At 43.0% G+C, this 24,017-nt stretch overlaps 1 protein-coding gene across 1 annotated transcript in view; it reads left to right on the top strand.

Moving 5' to 3' along the window:
* Nucleotides 1–23,783, top strand: part of LOC133381843 (zinc finger protein 501-like) — a 67,463-nt gene extending 43,680 nt beyond the window's left edge. The window contains exons 2-3 of the mRNA XM_061621373.1: nucleotides 3,254–3,334; nucleotides 20,043–23,783. Coding sequence (XP_061477357.1) covers nucleotides 3,298–3,334; nucleotides 20,043–21,553 — 1,548 coding nt within the window. The 5' untranslated portion in view covers nucleotides 3,254–3,297 and the 3' untranslated portion in view covers nucleotides 21,554–23,783. The remainder of the gene's footprint in view (nucleotides 1–3,253; nucleotides 3,335–20,042) is intronic.
* The last annotated feature ends 234 nt before the right edge of the window (nucleotides 23,784–24,017 follow it).

Genomic DNA, 24,017 nt, shown 5'->3' with positions numbered 1-24,017 from the left:
TCTTCCTGTCCTGCTCCCAGAATTAAAAATCAAAATTCCTCCTCCTCCTAGGTTTGAGGTTGTAGAAATGGTTTGATATGGAATCCCTGACTTTTTATGTTGTGGTTAAAAGTAACTCATCTTGTCTGTTTCCTTGAAAGAACGAGACCTCGCTTCCTGTAAGGAAGAAGGAGAAAGTCTGTTTATCCAGGTCATCAAAGAAGAGGAGGAGACCTCAGCAGGTTGGTCCTTAGCTGTGCTGTGGAGTCTCTTTTGGTCTGGGGATGGAAGCATTTTTCTGTTCCTGAGTAATGTCATCGAGGGGAGAGTCGCCCATCAGGCGGTGAGTTCTCCTGGTGGACATCTTGGATGGCTTGAATGGGAGCTGGAGAAATGCATGGAAGAGAAGGCTGTCAAGGGCTACAAGTCTTGATGGCTGTGGCCTTCTGTCCTCCTTGTTTTTTTAAGATGTTTTGTGTTAAAAGTGATTTTGGTGCTTCATCATTTATTTGCCCCCCTGGATTCCCTTTGGAAGGAAGGACAGGACATAAATTGTATTAGTATTATTAGGACTGATTGTGGGATTCCCATACACATCGATTCAGGCCCTGTGGAGATGCTGGACTAGACAGGCATTTGGTTTGATCAAGCTCATCTCATGCTATAAAGAGGAAGGTTGGCCGTCAGGTGGAAGTTCCCCTTCCATCCACTGAGAGATTCCCCAAGATCCTGGATCGAGTAGTTGCTGGCCAGCTCCAGGCGCTATTGGATGAAACCTATTCTCTAGATCCATTTCAATCGGGTTTTAGGCCTGGTTTTGGCACTGAGACAGCCTTGGTCACCCTGTATGATGACCTATGTCGGGAGAGAGACAGAGGGAGTGTAACTCTGTTGATCCTCCTTGATCTCTCAGCGGCTTTTGATACCATCGACCATGGTATCCTTCTGGAGAGGCTCACGGAGTTGGGAGTTGGAGGTATTGCTTGTCCAGGGTCTCAAAGAAGAAGAGGCGGAGACATCAGCAGGTAGTGTTGTGGGGCCCTTTGTGGAACTGAAGATTCCCCACCCACCCCTCTTGTTCCTGAATAATGTCATCCAGGGCAGACTGACCGATTAGGCTACCAGTTTTTCTCATGGTTTTTCTCTCTCCATTCCTCTGCACCTAAAAATCACACAACATCTCATTCCTCGGAGTTTCTCTTTATCCGCAGACCTTGGGTTGTGAAGGATGAAATGGTCCCATCCCTCCCAGGATTCTGGGCAGGACTGTGGAAGAGGCACAGTGGTAAATTTTGGAACGCAGGAGCCCCAAACATTCAAACCTAAAGCTTCTGTCCCAAACATTTATATCTGGCACTTAATTTCCAAGTTAAAGACTATTAAAATTTGAATAGATAATAGTTGCAGCGGCACCGGATTCTTCCCATTCTCTGTGGTGTGTGTAGTTTGGGTTTCTTGCTTGCGTTGTCAGGGACTATTTGAACCACAGACTCCTTTTTCTGGTTGTGGATCTTGCAGACTACTTGATGGCTGGTCCTTCCTTTAAGAAAGGGGGCAGACAGTCGAAGAGGGCTTCTTCATACCTCCTTTTCCAGCTCTTGGATTTTATTTCCTTGAAGCCCAAAGTAAAAGCGAGGCCATGCATGCTCTGCAAGAGGGTCCCCGTCTCGCAGTCATGCAGCTGAGATCTTGCAAGGCTGCACCTGCCTGAAGCCAAATTCAGCATTACTTGTAAAAATGAGCCCCTCTGAACAAAAGTGGGTCTTGCTTCTCATTAAGCCCTGCATCAAATGGAGCTAGAAGCTCATCAGCACAGATATTATCTGCCAAAGCTACACAGCTGAGGTTTTGCACAGGTTTTTATATGAACCCTTTTAAAACCCAAGACACATTCTACAGCATATTTATTGGTTTATTTGAAAATGTATAGCTCACTTTTCAAGGAAGGCAATGGTAAACCACCTCTGAATACCGCTTAACATGAAAACCCTATTCATAGGGTTGCCATAAGTGGGGATCGACTTGAAGGTAGTCCATTTCCATTTTCTTTTCGAGGAGCTTCTTCCACACAGCAGCTTACCGTTTCCAATAAAAGGGGGTGGAAAAAGCTGGATGTCATTCAATATAACAAGCGGTTGGAGGGAGGTCCCCAGAATGACAAAACAGAAAGATAAAAAGTCACAATTTTATTCCGTTTATGCAATTAAAATGTGTAAAAAGCCCAACGCGTTTCGGCTAATCAAATCTAGCCTTCATCAGGGACTGAAAGAGATGGATATACATTGAAATTACTTAATATGATATTCAAAATTGTAACTTAGACTTTTAGTTTTTGGGGGAAGGGAGAACAAACGTTTTTCTGTCATTATGTTGTTATTACTCACATGCTTGTTTCAATTTTTTTCAAAATGATGATAACGTTGGTCTTGTTCAAAGGAATACAGGTAGTAACGCGTTCGTCAGGCTGATTCTGGTAAGTGTGTTTATTGAGAGCTGCCGAGAAAAATATAGTTTATCTCAAATACTTTCAGCTGGAATTCGTGGTTGTGGAGTAATTGCTGACTCTCATTCCTTAGGGATCCTGTTTCAGTTACGTATAGGTTTGCAGAGTGAAAAATAATATGTCTTAAATGGTCTCTGATAGAGTTCAAAATTGCTTAATAATTGTAATCGCTTTTAATGTTGGATTTAATATACACGCTTCCTTCCAAAGGAAACTAAAACTCTAAGTTACAATTTTGAATAGCATGTTAAGTAATTTCAATGTATATCCATCTCTTTCAGCCCCTGATGAAGGCTAGATTTGATTAGCCGAAACGCGTTGGGCTTTTTACACATTTTAATTGCATAAACGGAATAAAGTTGTGAATTTTCATCTTTTTGTTTTGTCATTCTGGGCACCTCCCTCCAACCGTTCGTTTCCAATAAAAGCCAAACTTCACCGGAAAAATAATATATATATAAAAAACAGAATATAAGACCTAATCATAGGGATCATAAAAAGTAATTAAGAATTCTTTGGGGGAAGACAAAAAGCTTTCAACAAACTTGGAAAGCATAACAACGTCTGGGCTTGTTTCTCTTGAAAGGGAAGAGAACTCCAAAGAACTGGCTCCACAGCGCTGAAAGCATGTGGCCCGAGTCATGTGCTGTTGGCAAGGCTTCACCCCTTTGCTCTCGTTCAAAATGTTTTGAGCGTTCAGATTTGGTTTGGAATGCCCAAATACTTTGTGGTCAAAAGTAACTAATCTTGCCTGATTTCCTTTTTTTAAAGAACCAGACCTCATTTCCTGTTGGGAAGAAGGAGAAGATCCGGTGATGCAGGAACCCAAAGAAGAGGAGGAGACCTCAGCAGGTAGATTTACTTATTTATTATTTAATGTATATCCCGCCCTTCCTCCCAGCAGGAGCCCACATGCTTAGCTGTGTGTTGGGGCCCTTTGAGGAGCTGAAGCTTCGCTCCCCTCGCCCGCCCCGTTCCTGTGTAATGTCATCCGGAACAGACGGACCCATCAGGGCACAATTTCCTTCCCTTCATCCAACATCTCACAATATTCCCTCCTCGGAATATAGCTCAGGTTTTGCACAGCTTTTTATATGAACCCTTTTTTAACCCAAGACTCATTCGACAGCATATTTACTGGTTTATTAAAAAAATTATAGCTCCCTTTTTGAGGAGCTTTCTCCTCAGAACAACTTACCATTTCCAATAAAAGCCAAACTTCACTGGAAAAATAATATATATATATAAAAATATAACTGCATTATAAACCAGCAGTTATATGTATAAAAAAACAGAATATAAGACCTAATAAGGATCATAAAAACAGTAATTAAGAATTCTTTGTTGGGGGTGGACAAAAACCTTTCAACAAACTTGGAAAGCGTAACAACATCTGGGCTTGTTTCACTTCAGAGGGAAGAGAACTCCACAGAACTGGCTCCACAGAGCTCAAAGCACGTGGCCCGAGTTGCGTTCAAAATGTTCGCCATAAGTCGTAGTCGTCTTGGAGGCACATAACAACTACAACATGCATTTATGATAACCAACTTCAGCATTGTGGGAAAATCTGTGTTTTTTATGATGATGATAGTTGAATAGTGGGGTTATTCTTTCAATACCTTTATTCTGCCAGCCCTCCCAGTTTCCTTTTCTGTTAGAATTAAGGTCACCATTTAATTTAGGAAAGCCGAAACGTGGCCCTGCCCTCCTTGTTTTAGGGTAGCCGGCAGACAAACTATTTAGCGAGTGATGTTTATCCTGAAAAGGATGCAGAGTGGTGGGAGCTACTTCCCTCCCTCTTCCTACCCGCCAGGTGTAAGTTCCCTACTAAATCAGAGGGCATTACCCAGTTTCTCCACACTGCACACCTTTATGGCACATCGACTTACGCACTCTGAGGGTAAAGTTGCTCTCCACCATAGCAGTCTTGATGCCCCCTCCACATCTACTGTAGTCCCCAATGAGGTGTCCAGTGCAACGTCTGCTGCAACTTCTTTGGAACTGGACCCATTGGTTTATGACAACTACTGGCCAGTGCAAATACCCCCTTTTTAGGGACGGTGATTGAGAGGGTTGTGGCGCAGCAACTGCAAGTACTCTTGGATGAAACAGATTCTCTTGTCCCATCCCAGTCTGGGTTCAGGCCTGGTTATGGGACTGAATCGGCCTTGGTCACCCTGATGGATGACGTTTATCGGGAGAAGGACAGGGGGAGTGCGACCCTGTCATTCTTACTTGATCTCTCAGCAGCTTTTCATACCATTGACCATGGTATCCTTTTGGGCCGACTTGGTGAGACGGGTATTGGAGGCACTGTTTTACAGTGGTTTCAGTCCTATCTCCAGGGTCGTTCTCAGAGAATAGCATTGGGTGACTGTCTTTTGGCCCCCTGGCAGCTGTGCTGTGGGGTGCCACAGGGTACCGTCTTGTCCCCCATGCTGTTTAACATCTATATGAAGCCCTTGGGAGCAGTCATCAGGAAATTTGGGGCGAGGTGTCAGCAGTATGCTGATGATACCCAGCTCTATTTCTCTGTAACAGTTGAACTGGGAGAAGCCTTGCAAGCCCTGGACCGCTGCCTGGACTCGGTGGTGGGCTGGATGAGGGCCAATAAACTGAGTCTAAATCCTAGCAAGGCGGAGCCACTGTGGGTTGGTGGTTCCCGAGTTTGGATAATTGGTCAGTTGCCTGTTTTGGATGGGGTTGTACTCCCTCTGAAAGAGCGGGACCGTGATCTGGGGGTGCTCCTGGATCCATCTTTCTCGCTAGAGGCCCAGGTGACCTCCATGCGTAGGAGTGCCTTTTACCACCTTTGGTTGGTGAGACAGCTGTGGCTGTTTCTGGACCAGGATAGCCTGACCACTGTTGTCCTAGAACTGGTAACTTCCAGGCTGGATTACTGTAATGCACTCTATGTGGGGCTGCCCTTGAGATTGTCACGGAAGCTGCAGCTGGTGCAAAATGTGGTGGCAAGACTGCTCACTGGGGCAGGGTATCTCCAACATGTCACCCCGCTGCTGAAAGAATTGCACTGGCTGCCCATTTGCTACCGGGCCAAGTTCAAGGTTCTAGTTTTGGTGTACATATACAGCTGGGGACCAGGATACTTGAAAGACCGCCTTATCCCTTATATAGCCAGTCGATCGCTGCGATCTGCAGGAGAGGGCCTCCTGCAGATACCGTCTTATCAGGAGGTTCATTCTGCACAATATAGGAAATGGACCTTTAGTGTGGCGGCACCTACCCTGTGGAATTCCCTCCCCTTAGATATTAGGCAGGCCCCATCTCTGCTATCTTTCCATAAGAACATAAGAAGAGCCTGCTGGATCAGGCCAGTGGCCTGTCTAGTCCAGCATCCTGTTCTCACAGTGGCCAACCAGGTGCCTGGGGGAAGCCCACAAGCAGGACCTGAGTGCAAGAACACTCTACCCTCCTGAGGCTTCCGTCAACTGGTTTTCAGATGCATGCTGCCTCTGACTAGGGTGGCAGAGCACAGCCATCATGGCCAGTAGCCATTGACAGCCCTGTCCTCCATGAATTTGTCTAATCTTCTCTTAAAGCCATCCAAGCTGGTGGCCATTACTGCGTCTTGTGGGAGCAAATTCCATAGTTTAACTATTTGCTGTGTAAAGAGGTACTTATTCTTGTTTCTCCTGAATCTACCAATATTCAGCTTCTTTGAATGTCCACGAGTTCTAGTATTATGAGAGAGGGAGCAGAAATTGTCTCTATTCACTTTCTCAATGCCATGCATAATTTTATACACTTCTATCATGTCTGCTCTGACCCGCCTTTTCTCTAAACTAAAAGGCCCCAAATGCTGCAACCTTTCCACGTAAGGGAGTCGTTCCATCCCCTTGATCATTCTGGTTGCCCTCTTCTGAACCTTTTCCAACTCTATAATATCCTTTTTGAGGTGAGGCGACCAGAACTGTACACAGTATTCCTTTTTTTTTTTTCCAATAATTTTTATTCAGATTTTCATAAAACATACAAGACGAAATCATAAAACATTCAAAGACAAAAAACAAAATCAAAAATAGTTAAACAAAAAAAAAAAAAGAAAAAAAAAAACAAAAATAAAAAATAAAGAGTAAAATATTGACTTCCCATTTGTCAAAGATCAAATCAGTTATAAGTCTATAATATATAACAATCCTGTCTCTTAAGTCATATTATAAAATCACTTTCCTCCAGTAGTTATCTTACTTTATCATCAAATCTCATAAACATTACTTTATTCTTTCCACAAAAAGTCAAAGAGAGGTTTCAATTCTTTAAGAAATATATCTATCAATTTTTTTTTCCAGATAAGCATATCGATTAATCCATCTCATTACTAATTATGATAATCTTATTGTCATAACCATAGTCAAAATAAACATTTCAATTAATCCATCACATCAGAATCTGTTAGGTTCAGTAATTTCAGTAGCCATTGTTCTATTATCCCTATTAGTTCCATTTTCCATCTTCCATCTTCAGTAGTCTTGTTAAGTCCAGTAATTTCAGTATCCAATCTTCCATTATCAGTATTCCATAATAATCTTGCTGTCAAAGCCATAGTCATATAGTAAGAGTCTGATGGGAATTACCTCTATCCCAAATATTTTCTTGCCATCCATTCTGAATAGGTTGCTGAAATACTGCTGTAAAATCATATCTCCGTTCTTTTTTTCAAAATACACTGGGTCATCTCTTGAAAGTTTTTCCATTGTCACATGGCTGCAGTTAATTCCATAGATTTTCTCTATATTGGGCTCCATCACATCATTCCAGTCCAGAAGATTATCCATGCCATTGATGACTTTATCTCTAGAATCTTCATTAATTTCTTCAGAGATAACATTGAGTTCCAAACAATAGATTTTATTTCTAAAGTCCATAGACTCCAAATCTTGTTCCTGTTCTACGTTTGTTCCAATCTCCGGGATCTCCTCTCTCACAGGGACCCCTGTTCCAGTCTCCAGGGTCTCCTCTCTCACAGGGACCCCTGTTCCAGTCTCCAGGGTCTCCTCTCTCACAAGGACCCCTATGTCTTTAATCTCCTGTGTCTCCAAACAATAGATTTTGTTTCTAAAGTCCATAGACTCCAAATCTTTTTCCTGTTCCACGTTTGTTCCAATCTCCGGGGTCTCCTCTCTCACAGGGACCCCTTCCAGGGTCACCTCTCTCACAGGGACCCCTATATCTTTAATCTCCTGCTTCATTTTACTCAATTCAATTTTCAGCTCCTTACAACCCTGTCGCAGGTTTTGTTTCGTTATCTCAATCTCGTCCATTATTTTCTGAAACATAGTTATTTCCAGATTCTCAGCCACTTTCTTAATTGCCATTTTAAAAGAAAAATATAGGAAAACCACTTCTTATTTCAGCAACAATTGGGTTAATACTCCAAACTTGGTGACATCACAGTATAAACAGAGCAGACAGCCTTATCTCTCCATGCTTAAGTAAACAAAATGCAGTTCCCAGGATCGAAACAATTAATGGCGGTCGTCAGGAAACAGATTCGTCAAAATAAAATAGACCAAAAAGAGAGTAGTCTCAGACAATATAATATTCTTCAAAATAAAAATCTGGAATAGAAATCCCTCTTCTGTGTATATCTTTAGAATGCAAATCCAGGACAGCTTTTTGCAACAAAAACAGAGATAAGCTATTAATTAGTGAGTAGCAGAGAGAAGTTATGGCTCCCCAGTGAGATGTCAAAAACCGATCAATCTGGCAAATCTCTTTTAAACAGCAACAATTTAAGTCAAGTAAAAGAAAAATATAGAAAGAAGGGTGCTTGCCTGTTAGTGCGTTCTCTCTTAGAAGATAAGATGAACGTTCGCTTTATCAGATAGAGCTTGTTGTTGAAAATCCGTCCCACCTTCGTCGGCTGGACCTCGTCCCATAAATTAATGAGATCTGGTCGTCCCAACAAAAATAGGCTTTGAGGTTAATCTCTTCGTTTCTCCCTACCCGGGAGAAGTTTAATCAGTCAAAAAAAAAAAAAAATCTGACTGATATATCTGAATAAGCTTCTTTTGAGGCAGGAGCCCGTCTCAAAAGCAGGCACAGGCTAAGTCACCCTTCCCGGAAGTCAGAACTGTACACAGTATTCCAAATGCGGCCGCACCATAGATTTATACAATGGCATTATGATGTCAGCTGTTTTATTTTCAATACCTTTCCTAATTATCGCTAGCATGGAATTTGCCTTTTTCACAGCTGCCGCACACTGGGTCAACATTTTCATCATGCTGCCCACTACAACCCCGAGGACTCTCTCCAGGTCGGTCACTGCCAGTTCAGACCCCATGAATGTATATGTGAAATTCAGATTTTTGGCTCCAATATGCATAATTTTATACTTGTTTATATTGAATTGCATTTGCCATTTTTCCGCCCATTCACTCAGTTTGGAGAGGTTTTTTTGGAGCTCTTTGCAATCCCTCTTTGTTTTAACGACCCTGAACAATTTAGTGTCGTCAGCAAACTTGACCACTTCACTGCTCACTCCTAATTCTAGGTCATTAATGAACAAGTTGAAAAGTACAGGTCCCAATACCGATCCTTGAGGGACTCCACTTTCTACAGTCCTCCATTGGGAGAACTGTCCGTTTATTCCTACTCTCTGCTTTCTGCTTCTTAACCAATTTCTTATCCACAAGAGGACCTCTCCTCTTATTCCATGACTGCTAAGCTTCCTCAGAAGTCTTTGGTGAGGTACCTTGTCAAATGCTTTTTGAAAGTCTAAGTACACTATGTTCACTGGGTCACCTCTATCTATATGCTTGTTGACACTCTCAAAGAATTCTAATAGGTTACTGAGACAGGACTTTCCCTTGCAGAAGCCATGCTGGCTCTGCTTCAGCAAGGCTTGTTCTTCTATGTGCTTAGTTAATCTAGCTTTAATAATACTTTCTACCAGTTTTCTAGGGACAGAAGTTAAGTTCACAGGCCTGTAATTTCCGGGATCACCCCTGGATCCCTTTTTGAATATTGGCATTACATTTTCCACTTTCCAGTCCTCAGGCACGGAGGAGGACCTGAGGGACAAGTTACATATTTTAGTTAGCAGATCAGCAATTTCACCTTTGAGTTCTTTGAGAACTCTCGGGTGGATGCCATCCGGGCCTGGTGATTTGTCAGGTTTTATATTGTCCATTAAGCCTAGAACTTCCTCTCTCACTACCACTATTTGTCTCAGTTCCTTAGAATCCCTTCCTGCAAATGTTAGTTCAGGTTCAGGGATCTGCCCTATATCTTCCACTGTGAAGACAGATGCAAAAAATTCATTTAGCTTCTCCGCAATCTCCTTATCGTTCTTTAGTACACCTTTGACTTCCTTATCATCCAAGGGTCCAATCGCCTCCCTAGATGGTCTCCTGCTTTGAATGTATTTATAGAATTTTTTGTTGTTGGTTTGTATGTTCTTAGCTATGTGCTCCTCAAATTCTTTTTTAGCATCCCTTCTTGTCTTCTTGCATTTCTTTTGCCAGAGTTTGTGTTCTTTTTTATTTCCTTCATTTGGACAAGACTTCCAATTTTTGAAGGAAGACTTTTTGCCTCTGAGAGCTTCCTTGACTTTGCTCGTTAACCATGCTGGCATCTTTTTGGCCCTGGTGGTACCTTTTCTGATCTGCGGTATGCACTCCAGTTGAGCTTCTAATATAGTGTTTTTAAACAACTTCCAAGCATTTTCGAGTGATGTGACCCTCTGGACTTTGTTTTTCAGCTTTCTTTTTACCAATCCCCTCATTTTTGTGAAGTTTCCTCTTTTGAAGTCAAATGTGACCATGTTGGATTTTCTTTCCAATTGGCCATTTATGTGTATGTTTAATTTAATAGCACTATGGTCACTGCTCCCAATCCGTTCAACAACACATCTCACACCAGGTCCCAGTCCCCACTGAGGATTAAGTCCAGGGTTGCCGTCCCTCTGGTCGGTTCCATGACCAACTAGTCTAGGACATAGTCATTTAGAATATCTAGAAATTTTGCTTCTTTGTCATGACTGGAACACATATGTCTGGGTAGTTGAAGTCACCCATTACTACCACATTTCCTAGTTTGGATGCTTCCTCAATTTCATATCTCCAGGTCTCCCTGAGCATTTTGATCAGGGGGACGATAGATCGTTCCCAGTATTAAATCTCTCCTGGGGCATGGTATCACTGTTAGCGTAGCGTTTGTATGTTGAAGCGATGTGCCAAGCAATACCAGATGTGTCCCAATGCACCCAGAGTAAAGATGCACCACAGCAAGTTCTTGTAAAGAGAATGTTTACTGATTCGGTAGGCAAATAACTAACATGATGCAAGTCTCTTTCCTCCAACTAACACCCCCACACCTTGGTTTCTTTTTCCCAAGGCTTTATACACATACATGGCTCTGTGCCAGCTGCAGTTTGTCCTTGGCTTGCTGCACAGTTTTAACCCTGTCTTATCTTTCTGGAAAATACAGAGCATTATGCTTTCCAACAGCCTACAATCACCACCCACAACGATTCTGTGGAGGAGTCCGCCTCTTTTGGGGCTTCAAGCTTGCTGGATTCAATGCCTTCTTTCACATATAGAGTGACTCCGCCACCAATATGTCCTTCCCTGTCCTTCCGATATAGTTTATATCCAGGGATAACCGTACCCACTGGTTTTCTCCATTCCACCAGGTCTCCGTTATGCTCACTATATCAATGCTCTCCTCTAAGACCAAGCACTCCAGTTCTCCCATCTTGGTCAGAGGCTCCTAGCATTAGCGTACAGGCACTTGTAAGCAGTGTCTCTCTTCAAGTGTCTTTGGCACTTGTGGTTTGGCCTGTGGTAATTTTGCCCTTCTGAATTGATATCCTGTGCCCCTGCTCTCACAATGCCTACTTCTAGGCCTACCCCTTTTAAAATTTCATCATTTCTTTGGTTTTTATCCCAGGGGGGAGGTTTATTCCGAACCAGACCTTCCTCAGTTGCTGTTGGGTTTCCCCCCTCAGTCGGTTTAAAAGCTGCTCTGCCACCTTTTTAAGGTTGAGACCTATCCCAGTCTGTGTCTGTGTTAGAAATGCTTTTTAATATTTATTTTAACAATATGTTTTAACCCTTTTTAAAATATGTTTTAACACTTTAAAAAAAATGTTTTTAATGTTGTTTTGTTTTAATATAATCTAAGGTCTGTTTTTACGATGTTTTAAAGTGTCTTTAGCATTTTTCCTTGCAGCCCTGAGCTCCTGCTGGGAGTAAGGGGGGGATATAGATCTAATATAAGATAGATAGATAGATAGATAGATAGATAGATAGATAGATAGATAGATAGATAGATAGATAGATAGATAGATAGATAGATAGATAGATAGAGTTATAAAATACACCCCTGTCTCACACCCTTTTCTATTGGGAACCAATGGGTCTCTCCATATTCTGTCCTTCCAGTAGCCTCTTGTCCAGAGTATAGGTTGCGCATCAGGACAGTCAGATGTTGTGGCACCCCCATTTCTTTTAAAGCATGCCATAGTTTTTCATGATCTACACAGTTAAAGGCTTTGCTATCATCTATAAAGCACAGGGTGATTTCCTTCTGAAATTCCTTGCTCTGTTCCATTATCCAATGTATGTTTGCGATACGATATGTGGTACCTCTTCGCTTTCTAATCCAGCTTGGACATCTGGCATTTCTTGCTCCATATATGGTAGTGTTTGTTGTAGAATCTTGAGCATTACTTTACTTGCATGGGATATTATGGTAATCATTCAAAAATTACTGCATTACCTGAGATCCCCTTTCTTTGGAGTTGGTATATATATTGAACGCTTCCAGTCTGTGGGCCATTGTTTTCTTTTCCATATTTCTTGACAGATTTTTCTCAACATTTGGACAGATACCATCTCAGTAGCTTGTAGCAACTCTATTGGTATGCCATCTGTTCCTGGTGATTGTTTCTTCCACGTATTTTAAGAGCAGCTTTTACCTCACATTCTAAAATTTCTGGTTGTTCATCATATGGTTCCTCTGTGAATGAATCTGTCATCCTTGCATCTCTTTTGTAAAGTTCTTCATTGTATTGCTTCCATCTTCCTTGTATTATACAGCCACGAGAGTGACTGTATACTATAGCCAGTGTGGATTTTTCACCTTCCACAATGTTAAATTGAAAATACACCCCAAGCCATTCTGATGCTTCCCATAAGCTCATTTCAAAACAAAACCTTACAAATCTTATAGTCTTGAACTCAGAAATGCTTGCTTAACAGCACTTCCCATTTTCATGGTGATACATAAAACAGTCAGAGAGAATCAAGAGTTGAAAGGCTAAAGAGAGAGAGAAAAAACCCAGAGCCCTTTTGGACTTTTTTCTCTCAGAGTTCTCAAAATATGTTGAATTTCATGAAAAATCAGCCATGTTCACAGAGTACCTGTAATCCTAATACTGACCTTGCCCCATACTCTGACCTTCATCTACTGCAGTTGAAAAGTTGAAAAAATGCCTGGCTGATTTTTAATTAATTTAATAAATTTTGGCTGGAGCCCTATGGTAGTGTCGGGCATGCTCAGTAAGAACCAACTGTCAGAGTTCTAAAAGCCAGACTCACAGCTGCTGGGCTTGGCTAATCAGGGGGCCACAGCCACTCCAGACTTTGATTTAATGTAAGACAGTCATGGCTTCCCCCAGAGAATCCTGGGAAATGTAGTTTGTGAGGGGTGCTGAGAGGAGACTCCAATCCCCTGACAGAGCTCCAGTCTCCTAGCAACTCTCAGACCCCTTTACTAGCTACAATTCCCAGGACTCTGTGAGAGGAGCCATGACTGCCCAAGTGTAATAGAGGCCTGGTGTGGATGTGGCGAGGGACAGCTTTGGTTTAAATTTGGGTGGGAGGTAGGGTTGCCAGGTTCGGGGCCTGAGACTGATCCTGTATCTTTAGGAGAAGAGAAAGTCAGCCAAGTGCAGGTGTTCTTGCAACAGGAGACCTCTTGGTTAGCCTTCCCTTCTGCCTGGTACCCACCCACCCAGTCGCCTCCCCCCTGCCTGCTCATCCCCCAGGTCAGTGTTGGACTATGACCTGGGAGACCAGGGTTTGAATCCCCACACAGCTATGAAGCTCACTGGGTGACCTTGGGCCAGTCACTGCTTCTCAGCCTCAGAGGAATGCACTTGTAAAACCACCTCTGAATACCATTTACCATGAAAACCCTATTTAATGGGTTGCCATAACTCCAGTCGACTGGAAGACAGTACATTTCCATTTTCAAACATGATTGCACAGAAATAAATCCCACTGAACTCAAAAAGTATGCAAATGACCAAATCCTCCCTCCCTTCTCCCTCCTATCCCCTCCCTCTTGCCCCTCCCCTTCCTTTGCCCCTCCCTCCCCATCCCCTTCCTCCTCCCCAATGGTCAGTTTTACCTATCTTAACATGATTGCACGGAAGTGAATACCATTGAACTCCATAAGCATACAAATGATCAAACCTGCCTTCCACTCCCCCTTCCTTTGCCCCCCTCCAATATGCTCCTTCTCTTTCCCCTCCCCCTCCCCAATGGTCAGTTTTATCTATCCTAATCATGATTGCATAGGAGTAAATCCTATTGAACTCAATAATCATGCAAATGATCAGACCTGCCTTTCCCCTCCTTCCCTTTCCTCTCCCTTCCTCCTCCCCTCCCCTCTGCCTTCTTCCTCCTCCCCTGCCCACTTCAGCCCCCCATCCCTCCCCCCGGTCAGTTTTACCTACCCTAAGCATGATTGCATGGGAGTAAATCGCACTGAACTCAATAAATATGCAAATGATCACATCTATCCTTCTCCCCTCCCCCTCCTGCCTGCTCCCATCCCAGTCCTCCCCTCTGCCTTTCTTCCCCTTCCGCCTCCCCCTCCCTTCCCCATCCCCTGTGGTCAGTTTCACCTATCCTAAGCATCATTGCAGGGGAGTAAATCCCACTGAACTCAATAAGCATGCAAATGATCAATCCATTCTCAGCAAACTTGCACAGGATCCCATTAATTACCTCCCAGGTTAAAAAGCAGGGAAATTCACTAATTGGCAAAAAAAACCTTGTGGTTTAAGAATGTACCTATAGCGCACAGCTATTTCTATCAAACTTTCAAAAGCAGGGAAATTGGGCAGCTATAGTGAATGCAACAGGGGAGCAGGAGACCTGACCTCCTCTCTGAGATATTGGACTGCCCTACAAATTGGTCAAAATGCAAACACCATTTGGGTTGGTCTTTTACAGTCCAATCCACTCCCTGTGTAGCTTGAATGAATTTGGTAACATGTGCCTCTGAGCATATGGTGAGTGGTGGCAACACCTGCAATCAGCCCAAATAATAGAAAGAAGACATGTGCTGTGCTGATCTTGTTTTAGCCGGGAGGAAGCAACATTATTAATTCAGTTCATATTGTTTAGATGGTCACTTTAAATATGTCTGATTTCCTTTGCAATTTTAGTGAAGTTTCCTATAGGAAATCATTTTCTTTTGCTTTTATTTCTATGAATATGTGAAGTACAGTGACACTGCATAATTTACACTAAAAAACTCCCAACATAATTGTGGAATAATGTCACTGACTTCTGCAGAATAGTCTCCAGGGGACCTCAGAAGTGTCTCAGTCTGCACAAGATAAAACAGTGGGAGGTGAAATATATTCTAGCAAAAATCTAGATGTGCTCTATGTTCGCTCTTATCTCCATTGTTTATTTTGAATCTCCAGCATTCTATCCTTCTGTTCTGTCCCTGGCTTCCTTTGTTTTTTCAATACAACACTCAACTCTAAAGTTCTCAAGGGGCCCAGAGATTCCTGGTCTAACCATTCGTAAACTCCCAGAGGCTCCATTTCGCCTGGAGAGCCCTAATTCAGCAACTCGGCAGGGAGCCGAACGATCTTCGTAGTTTACAAGCCTTCACTGGTATCTGAAGGGAAGCCAAAGCTACCTCAGGCGAACTGTCAAGAGGGGAGATAAGGGCCTGCCAGCCCCCGGGAAACCAGGTCGGCCGAGTCCAATGTCACAGGGATAAAAGTCTTCAGGCGTTTAAGGCCGTGGCCTACTCCTACTTCCCGTTTTTATCCCTTTTTTTCCTCCCCATTTCTACTTTCCTTTGGGCGAGCTCCCTGTTATCATGGTGCTCACCAGAAAGGGATATAGGGATCGGGGAATTGCTCTGACTGTGGGGGAGGTCCCTTCCAAGCTGCGGGCCCAACAAACAAAAATCACCCAGTTTTTTCGACCCAGGGAGGAGGATTCTGAGCTCAAGAAGGCGCCCTTGAATTTTATCTTGGTCATTCAGCGTGTTTCCCTGTTGATTATTCAACATCCCTGCTCTTGATCTAAATTTCCCTTTAATTTCTTCCTGCACTTCTGTGTAAAATCTCTCAATTTCTTCATCTTTTGTGTTTGCCGTTGGAGCATAGACTGATATTACATTTATATTGATGGTTGTTATGTGCCTTCAAGTCAATCACGACTTATGGCGACCCTCAGAATCAGTGACCTCCAAGAGCATCTGTCATGAACCACCCTGTTCAGCTCTTGTCCCTCGGGTCTTCTCCCTCGGGTCCTCCTCCGTGCCTGAGGACTGGAAAGTGGCAAATGTAACGCCAATCTTCAAAAAGGGATCCAGAGGGGATCCCGGAAATTACAGGCCAGTTAGCTTAACTTCTGTCCCTGGAAAACTGGTAGAAAGTATTATTAAAGCTAGATTAACTAAGCACATAGAAGAACAAGCCTTGCTGAAGCAGAGCCAGCATGGCTTCTGCAAGGGAAAGTCCTGTCTCAGTAACCTATTAGAATTCTTTGAGAGTGTCAACAAGCATATAGATAGAGGTGATCCAGTGGACATAGTGTACTTAGACTTTCAAAAAGCGTTTGACAAGGTACCTCACCAAAGGCTTCTGAGGAAGCTTAGCAGTCATGGAATAAGAGGAGAGGTCCTCTTGTGGATAAGGAATTGGTTAAGAAGCAGAAAGCAGAGAGTAGGAATCAACGGACAGTTCTCCCAATGAAGGGCTATAGAAAGTGGAGTCCCTCAAGGATCGGTATTGGGACCTGTACTTTTCAACTTGTTCATTAATGACCTAGAATTAGGAGTGAGCAGTGAAGTGGCCAAGTTTGCTGACGACACTAAATTGTTCAGGGTTGTTAAAACAAAAAGGGATTGCGAAGAGCTCCAAAAAGACCTCTCCAAACTGAGTGAATGGGCGGAAAAAATGTCAAATGCAATTCAATATAAACAAGTGTAAAATTATGTATATTGGAGCAAAAAATCTTAATTTCACATATACGCTCATGGGGTCTGAACTGGCGGTGACCGACCAGGAGAGAGACCTCGGGGTTGTAGTGGACAGCACGATGAAAATGTCGACCCAGTGTGCGGCAGCTGTGAAAAAGGCAAATTCCATGCTAGCGATAATTAGGAAAGGTATTGAAAGTAAAACAGCCGATATCATAATGCCATTGTATAAATCTATGGTGCGGCCGCATTTGGAATACTGTGTACAGTTCTGGTCGCCTCATCTCAAAAAGGATATTATAGAGTTGGAAAAGGTTCAGAAGAGGGCAACCAGAATGATCAAGGGGATGGAGCAACTCCCTTACGAGGAAAGGTTGCAGCATTTGGGGCTTTTTAGTTTAGAAAAAAGGCGGGTCAGAGGAGACATGATAGAAGTGTATAAAATTATGCATGGCCTTGAGAAAGTGGATAGAGAAAAGTTCTTCTCCCTCTCTCAGAATACTAGAACTCGTGGACATTCAAAGAAGCTGAATGTTGGAAGATTCAGGACAGACAAAAGGAAGTACTTCTTTACTCAGCGCATAGTTAAACTATGGAATTTGCTCCCACAAGATGCAGTAATGGCCACCAGCTTGGATGGCTTTAAAAGAAGATTAGACAAATTCATTGAGGACAGGGCTATCAATGGCTACTAGCCATGATGGCTGTGCTCTGCCACCCTAGTCAGAGGCAGCATGCTTCTGAGAACCAGTTGCCGGAAGCCTCAGGAGGGTAGAGTGTTCTTGCACTCGGGTCCTGCTTGCGGGCTTCCCCCAGGCACCTGGTTGGCCACTGTGAGAACAGGATGCTGGACTAGATGGGCCACTGGCCTGATCCAGCAGGCTCTTCTTATGTTCTTATGTTCTTAAGGTCTGTGGCTTTCTTTATGGAATCAATCCATCTCTGTTTGGCCTTCCTCTTTTTCTACTCCCTTCTGTTTTTCCCAGCATTATTGTCTTTTCTAATGAATCATGTCTTCTCATGATGTGTCCGAAGTATGATAACCTGTTTCATCATTTCAGCTTCTAGTGATAGTTCTGGTTTAATTTGTTCTGACATCCAATTATTTGTCTTTTTTTGCAGTCCATGGTATCCGCAAAGCTCTTCTCCAACACCACATTTCAAATGAGTTGATTTTCTTATCTGCTTTTTTCACTGTCCAACTTTCACATCCATGCATAGAGATCGGAAATACCATGGTCTGAATGATCCTGACTTTGGTGTTCAGTGATACATCTTTGCATTTGAGGACATTTTTTCTAGTTCTCTCATAGCTGCCCTCCCCAGTCCTAGTCTTCTTCTGATTTCTTGACTATTGTCTCCATTTTGGTTAATGACCGTGCCGAGGTATTGATAATCCTTGACAAGTTCAGTGTCCTCATTGTCAACTGTAAAGTTACTTAAATCTTCTGTTGTCATTACTTTAGTCTTCTTGAGGTTCAGCTGTAATCCTTCTTTTGTGCTTTCCTCTTTAACTTTCATCAGCATTCGTTTCAGATCATTACTGGTTTCTGCTAGTAGTATGGTATCATCTGCATACCTTTAATTATTGATATTTCTCCCTCCTATTTTCACACTTCCTTTATCTTGGTCCAATCCCGCTTTCCCTATGATATCTTCTGCGTACAGATTAAATAAATAGGGTGATAAAATACACCCCTGTCTCACACCCTTTCCGATGGGGAACCAATCGGTTTCTCCATATTCTGTCCTTACAGTTGCCTCTTGTGCAGAGTATAGGTTTTGTGCATCAGGACAATCAGATGCTGTGGCACCCCCATTTCTTTTAAAGCATTCCATAGTTTTTCATGATCTACACAGTCAAAGGCTTTGGTGTAATCTATAAAGCACAGGGCGATTTCCTTCTGGAATTCCTTGCTCCGTTCCATTATCCAACTTATGTTTGCTATATAATCTGTGGTACCTCTTCCCTTTCTAAAACCAGCTTGGACATCTGGCCCTTCTCGCTCCATATATGGTAAGAGCCTCACTTTACTTGCATGGGATATTAAGGCAATAGTTCAAAAATTACTGCATTCCCTGGGATCCCCTTTCTCGGGAGTAGGATATTGAACACTTCCAGTCTGTGGGCTATTGTTTTATTTTCCATATTTGTTGACAAAGTTTTGTCAAAATTTGGACAGATTCAGTCTCGGTAGCTTGTAGCAACTCTATTGGTATGCCATCTATTCCTGGTGATTTGTTTCTTCCAAGTATTTTAAGAGCAGCTTTCACCTCACATTCTAAAATTTCTGGTTCTTCATCATATGGTTCTTCCATGAATGAATCTGTCATCCTTGCATCTCTTTTACAGAGTTCTTCAGTGTATTTCTTCCATCCTCCCTTTATTTTACCTCAATCAATCAGTGTGTTCCCCTGTTGATTATTCAACATCCCTCTGTCTAAATTTCCTTTTAATTTCTTCCTGTACTTCTGTGTAAAATCTCTCAATTTCCTCTTCTGTGTCTGTCGTTGGAGCATAGACTGAGATGATGGTTATGTTGATGGGTTTCTCACTCTCGGAGTGAGTTTGACCTTGCCCCACACTCACACTCAGGGTTTTCATTATAGCTCCTAAGTGCTTTTCCTACGTCACTTCTCTCTATTAGAGCAATGCCATTTCTTCTTCATTTAAGATTTCCTGCATAAAATATTTTGTCCCTTTCCCATTATTTAATTCATTCACACCAGCTTTTGTAATGTTGATGCATTCCATTTCTTGCTTGACATCTAACTTTCCCTGGTTCATGCTTCTCACATTCCATGTTGCTATTGTGTACCTTGTACAACTCCGGACTCTCCTTTCGCATCTGTGCGCATCAGCCTCTGGGCTTCCTTTTGGCTTTGACCCAGCTATTCCATTAGTCACAGTGCTACTCGTACTTGTCCACTATTCTTCCGCAGAAGCTTACAGAGTGTCATCTTCCAGCATTGTCTTGTGTTGCAGGTAATGGGGCTAATGTTTTGGGAGGGAGGGGATGCAAGCTGCCCTCTGGGCAGCGGAAAGCACCATGTTCCTCTCAGATAGGATCCATCCTAGGTTTGGACATTCTAGCTGTGCATAAGTACTGGGCTGTCCACCTTAAATGGAGGAACAAGAGCACAGATTATTGTTAAAATTGTCTCTCTCTACATCTCTTCTCACAACCTGTTACCAAGCACTGCTAAAATAACTCCATACAAGGCCTCGACCTTTGACAGTCAAACATGATATCAACAGAGCTCCAAGAGATATGTTTTCATAGGACAAATCATTATATATTCATAGGATTTCTCCACAGCATTTTATCTCCTTTTCTTTTCATTCCCTCAGGATACATCTGGGGTGTCAAGGCTGAGGGAGAAACATCTGAATTATCACTAGAAAAAGATGAGGGGCAGCTGCAGGAGCAGAAACTGAGGAGTCAAGATGGAGCAAAGAGACAAGAGGACAGACAAACTCACACCAGTGACAAACCTCTTATATGCTTGGAGTGTGGAAAGAGCTTCAGGTGGAGAAACACCCTTACAGTGCATCAAAGAACTCACACAGGGCAGAAACCCTATAAATGCTTGCAGTGTGGAAAGAGCTTCAGTCAGAATAGCACCCTTACTTCGCATCAAAGAACTCACACAGGGCATAAACCCTATAAATGCTTCATGTGTGGAAAGACCTTCAGGTGGAGTAGCCACCTTACTTCACATCAAAGAATTCACACAGGAGACAAACCTTATGAATGCTTCGAGTGTGGAAAGAGCTTCAGTCAGAATAGCACCCTTACTTCGCATCAAAGAACTCACTCAGGAGACAAACCTTATAAATGTTTCAAGTGTGGAAAGAGCTTCAGTCGGAGTACCACCCTTACTTCGCATCAAAGAACTCACACAGGGGATAAACCTTATAAATGCTTGGAGTGTGGAAAGGCCTTCAGGTGGAGTACCACCCTTACTTCGCATCAAAGAATTCACACAGGGGGCAAAGCTTATAAATGCTTGGAGTGTGGAAAGACCTTCAGGTGGAGTAGCACCCTTACTTCGCATCAGAAAACTCACACAGGGGATAAACCTTATAAATGCTTTGAGTGTGGAAAGACCTTCAGTCAGAGTGGCACCCTTACTTCTCATCAAAGAAATCACAGAGGGGACAAATCATATAAATGCTTGGAATGTGGAAAGAGCTTCAGTCAGAGTAGCACTCTTACTTTGCATCAAAGAACTCACACAGGAGACAAACCTTATAAATGCTTGGAGTGTGGAAAGAGCTTCAGTCAGAGTGGCCACCTTACTTTGCATCACAGAACTCACACAGGGGACAAACCTTATCAATGCTTTGAGTGTGGAAAGAGCTTCAGTCGGAGTAGCACCCTTACTTTGCATCAAAGAACTCACACAGGAGACAAACCTTATAAATGCTGGGAGTGTGGAAAGAGCTTCAGTCGGAGTAGCACCCTTACTTCGCATCGAAGAACTCACTCAGAGGACAAACCTTATAAATGCTTTGAGTGTGGAAAAAGCTTCAGGTGGAGTAGCGCCCTTACGCTGCATCAAAGAACTCACAGAGGGGACAAACCTTATAAATGCTTTGAGTGTGGAAAGAGCTTCAGGTGTAGCAGCAAACTTACTTTGCATCACAGAACTCATACAGGGGAAAAACCTTATAAATGCTTGGAGTGTGGAAAGAGTTTCAGGTGTAGTAGCAAACTTACTTTGCATCACAGAACTCATACAGGTGAAAAACCTTATAAATGCTTGGAGTGTGGAAAAAGCTTCAGTCAGAGTAGCAACCTTACTTTGCATCACAGAACTCATATAGGGAACAAACCTGATAGATACTTGGAGTGTTGAAATATCTTTCGTCAGAATGGTACCTTAAGGCACATCAAAGAATCCGTTCAAGGGAAGAGATGTATAAATGCTTTGAATGTTGAAAAAACCAGAAATGTTGTTGAAAGGGGTGTGATCCTGGTTGAAATGTGTAGCATGGGCTGCTTCAGAAGGTGGCTATCTCCCCTTCCTGTAAAGGGTTTTAAGGAGAGGCTGGATGCTCCCCCCACCTGCCCCCAGGGACAGATTCACCACCCGAACTCAGGGATAGGCTAGATGACCTTTGATGTCCGTTCCAGGACTAAAAGAGGAATAAAAGGGACCCTCCTTCTGTGTCATTCAGAGCAGTCTAGGACTGAAGGATGCACATCCAGCATCTACACCGATGGAAGTAGGATACTTGAAACCAGACCAGAACAATCAACCCTGGGAAGACAACGAAAGCTACAGACAGGCTATAGGAAAACTCCTGTACATCGGCGCAATAACCAGACCAGACGTGGAGGAAGCACTGGGATACCTTCAGAGAAAAACCAGCTTGCCAACCAAGAAAGGCTGTGAAGCATTGAAGAGAGTGGCAAGATATCTGAAAGGCACCATAAAAGTAAAACTAAAGCTATCAGCTACTCAAGATACTAAGCTTCTCGGATACTCTGATGCTGACTGGGCTGGAGACGTCAAAGATCTCAAGTCAACCAGCGGAAATCAGTTCTACTATGGGCAGTCACTTATCTGCTGGAGAAGTCGAAAGCAAGACACTGTAGCACACTCATCTACAGAGGCAGAGTATGTATCAACTGATGAAGCATGCAAGGAAATGCTGTGGCTACGCAAGCTTCTGGGAGACTTGGGCATATCTGAACCAGAGCCTATCAGAATACTTGAGGACAATCAAGCTTGCATAAGTCTTGTGGAATCAGAAGGACAAAGTTTTCGGGTGAAGCACAGCAAAGTTCCACTACCTAAACGACATCTAGATGTGAAGTTCCACTACCTAAAGGACTTCTAGAGATGGCCTACCCTTCAACAGAAGAGATGACAGCTGATGCATTTGCCAAGCTGTTGGGCAAACTGTGACACCAGAAGCTATGAGGCAAGATGGACCTTGCAGAGTGAACTAAGTTCTTGTTGAGAAGGGGTGTTGGAATATGTGGTTCAACTCAACTGGTGGGCTGGGACTGCATGGGGTTAAAAAGGGTAGCTAGGGAGGAGACCTCCTGATTGCTAGGCTACTACCTCTCCTTTGATCTCCTGCTGTCTCTCCCTTCCTGCTAGACTGATATTCTCAGGGTGTTGACTACATCTTTCGGCTTCTTCTTCTTCCTTCTCCTGAGAGACAGAGATCTGGATCTTCTCTTTGTCTGCTCTCTCTTCACACAGCATCAGGGCAAACACTAGGCTTAGTGTTTGCATCTCCAACTTTGCTGGTTAGCTAGATATAGAACTCTTTCCTATCAAGTATGTACCTCCAGAATAAAGTAGTTCTTTCTTATTTTGAAGCTTAAAGTCTCAGTCTGACTAATTCCAAGGAAGGTGTAATATTTAGCCAGGATTCAAAACACAAAGCTTACTCAGATTCTATATTTCGCTAATTTGGCTACTCTGCAACAGCTACAACTCAGTAGAAGCCACGACAAGGCTGTGAATCTGCGGCTAGATTGAAGTGGGTCGGGGCAGACTGTGATGTTCCTGCTTATATTGTAAATATGGTAAGTGCTGGTTATTTAGAAGACATATGGTAAGTGGAGTGAAAGAGGAGGGGGAGTACATGAGCAGTAGAATGCTGGATGATTGGCTGAGCATTTGAATGGCTGGGAGTATAAATGGAAGAATGACAGTTGAATCGGGGTGGTGAATTGGGTGGTGAATTGAGGAGGTGGATGGTGTTTGGTGTTGTTGAGAGTGAGTCGGAGTTCTGAGGCAATTAGTAAGAAGTCAAGTACATAACAGAATATAGATGAAACCATAGGCTTGTGAAACATTCCTTCAGCAATCTTGTTATTTCTAATACTGAATAAATATTTCTTGGTTAAACAAAAGCCTGATTCCTTCTGCTGGGAAACACATACCAGGGGGAATAGCAAAGTAACCAAGGCTGAACAGTTTGTATGGAATGGTGGCAGCGGCGGATCGGAGGAAAGTCTATCCAGTCCCACAGAGAAACCCAGGGCTGTAAGCTTCAGTGCAAGAGGCTGCAGGAGGGGTTGGAAATTGCCTATACCCATAGACGTGTAGGCCATTCAGAAGCACTGATGTCTAGTGTTCCAGCAAGACAGTGGAGAAACGACGATTATGCGGTTAATACTGTGTTGAGAGCTGCCAAGGTCAGTGCCGAGCAGATGTGCCTGGCAAGGGCAGCGTAATGTATTTAGCTCTGATAAACCGAAAGGATAGGTAAATTGCTTTTAGGGAGGTTCACAATTATGAATTCCTATTGATTTAATCTAAAAATATTTAAAATACATAAAAACAGCCAGGGGAAGAT

This window comes from Rhineura floridana, chromosome 3 (assembly GCF_030035675.1).
Source record: "Rhineura floridana isolate rRhiFlo1 chromosome 3, rRhiFlo1.hap2, whole genome shotgun sequence".
NCBI classification, from domain to species: Eukaryota; Metazoa; Chordata; class Lepidosauria; order Squamata; family Rhineuridae; genus Rhineura; species Rhineura floridana.
Note: the sequence above shows the minus strand (reverse complement) of the source record. Positions and strands in the feature narration are given on the sequence as shown.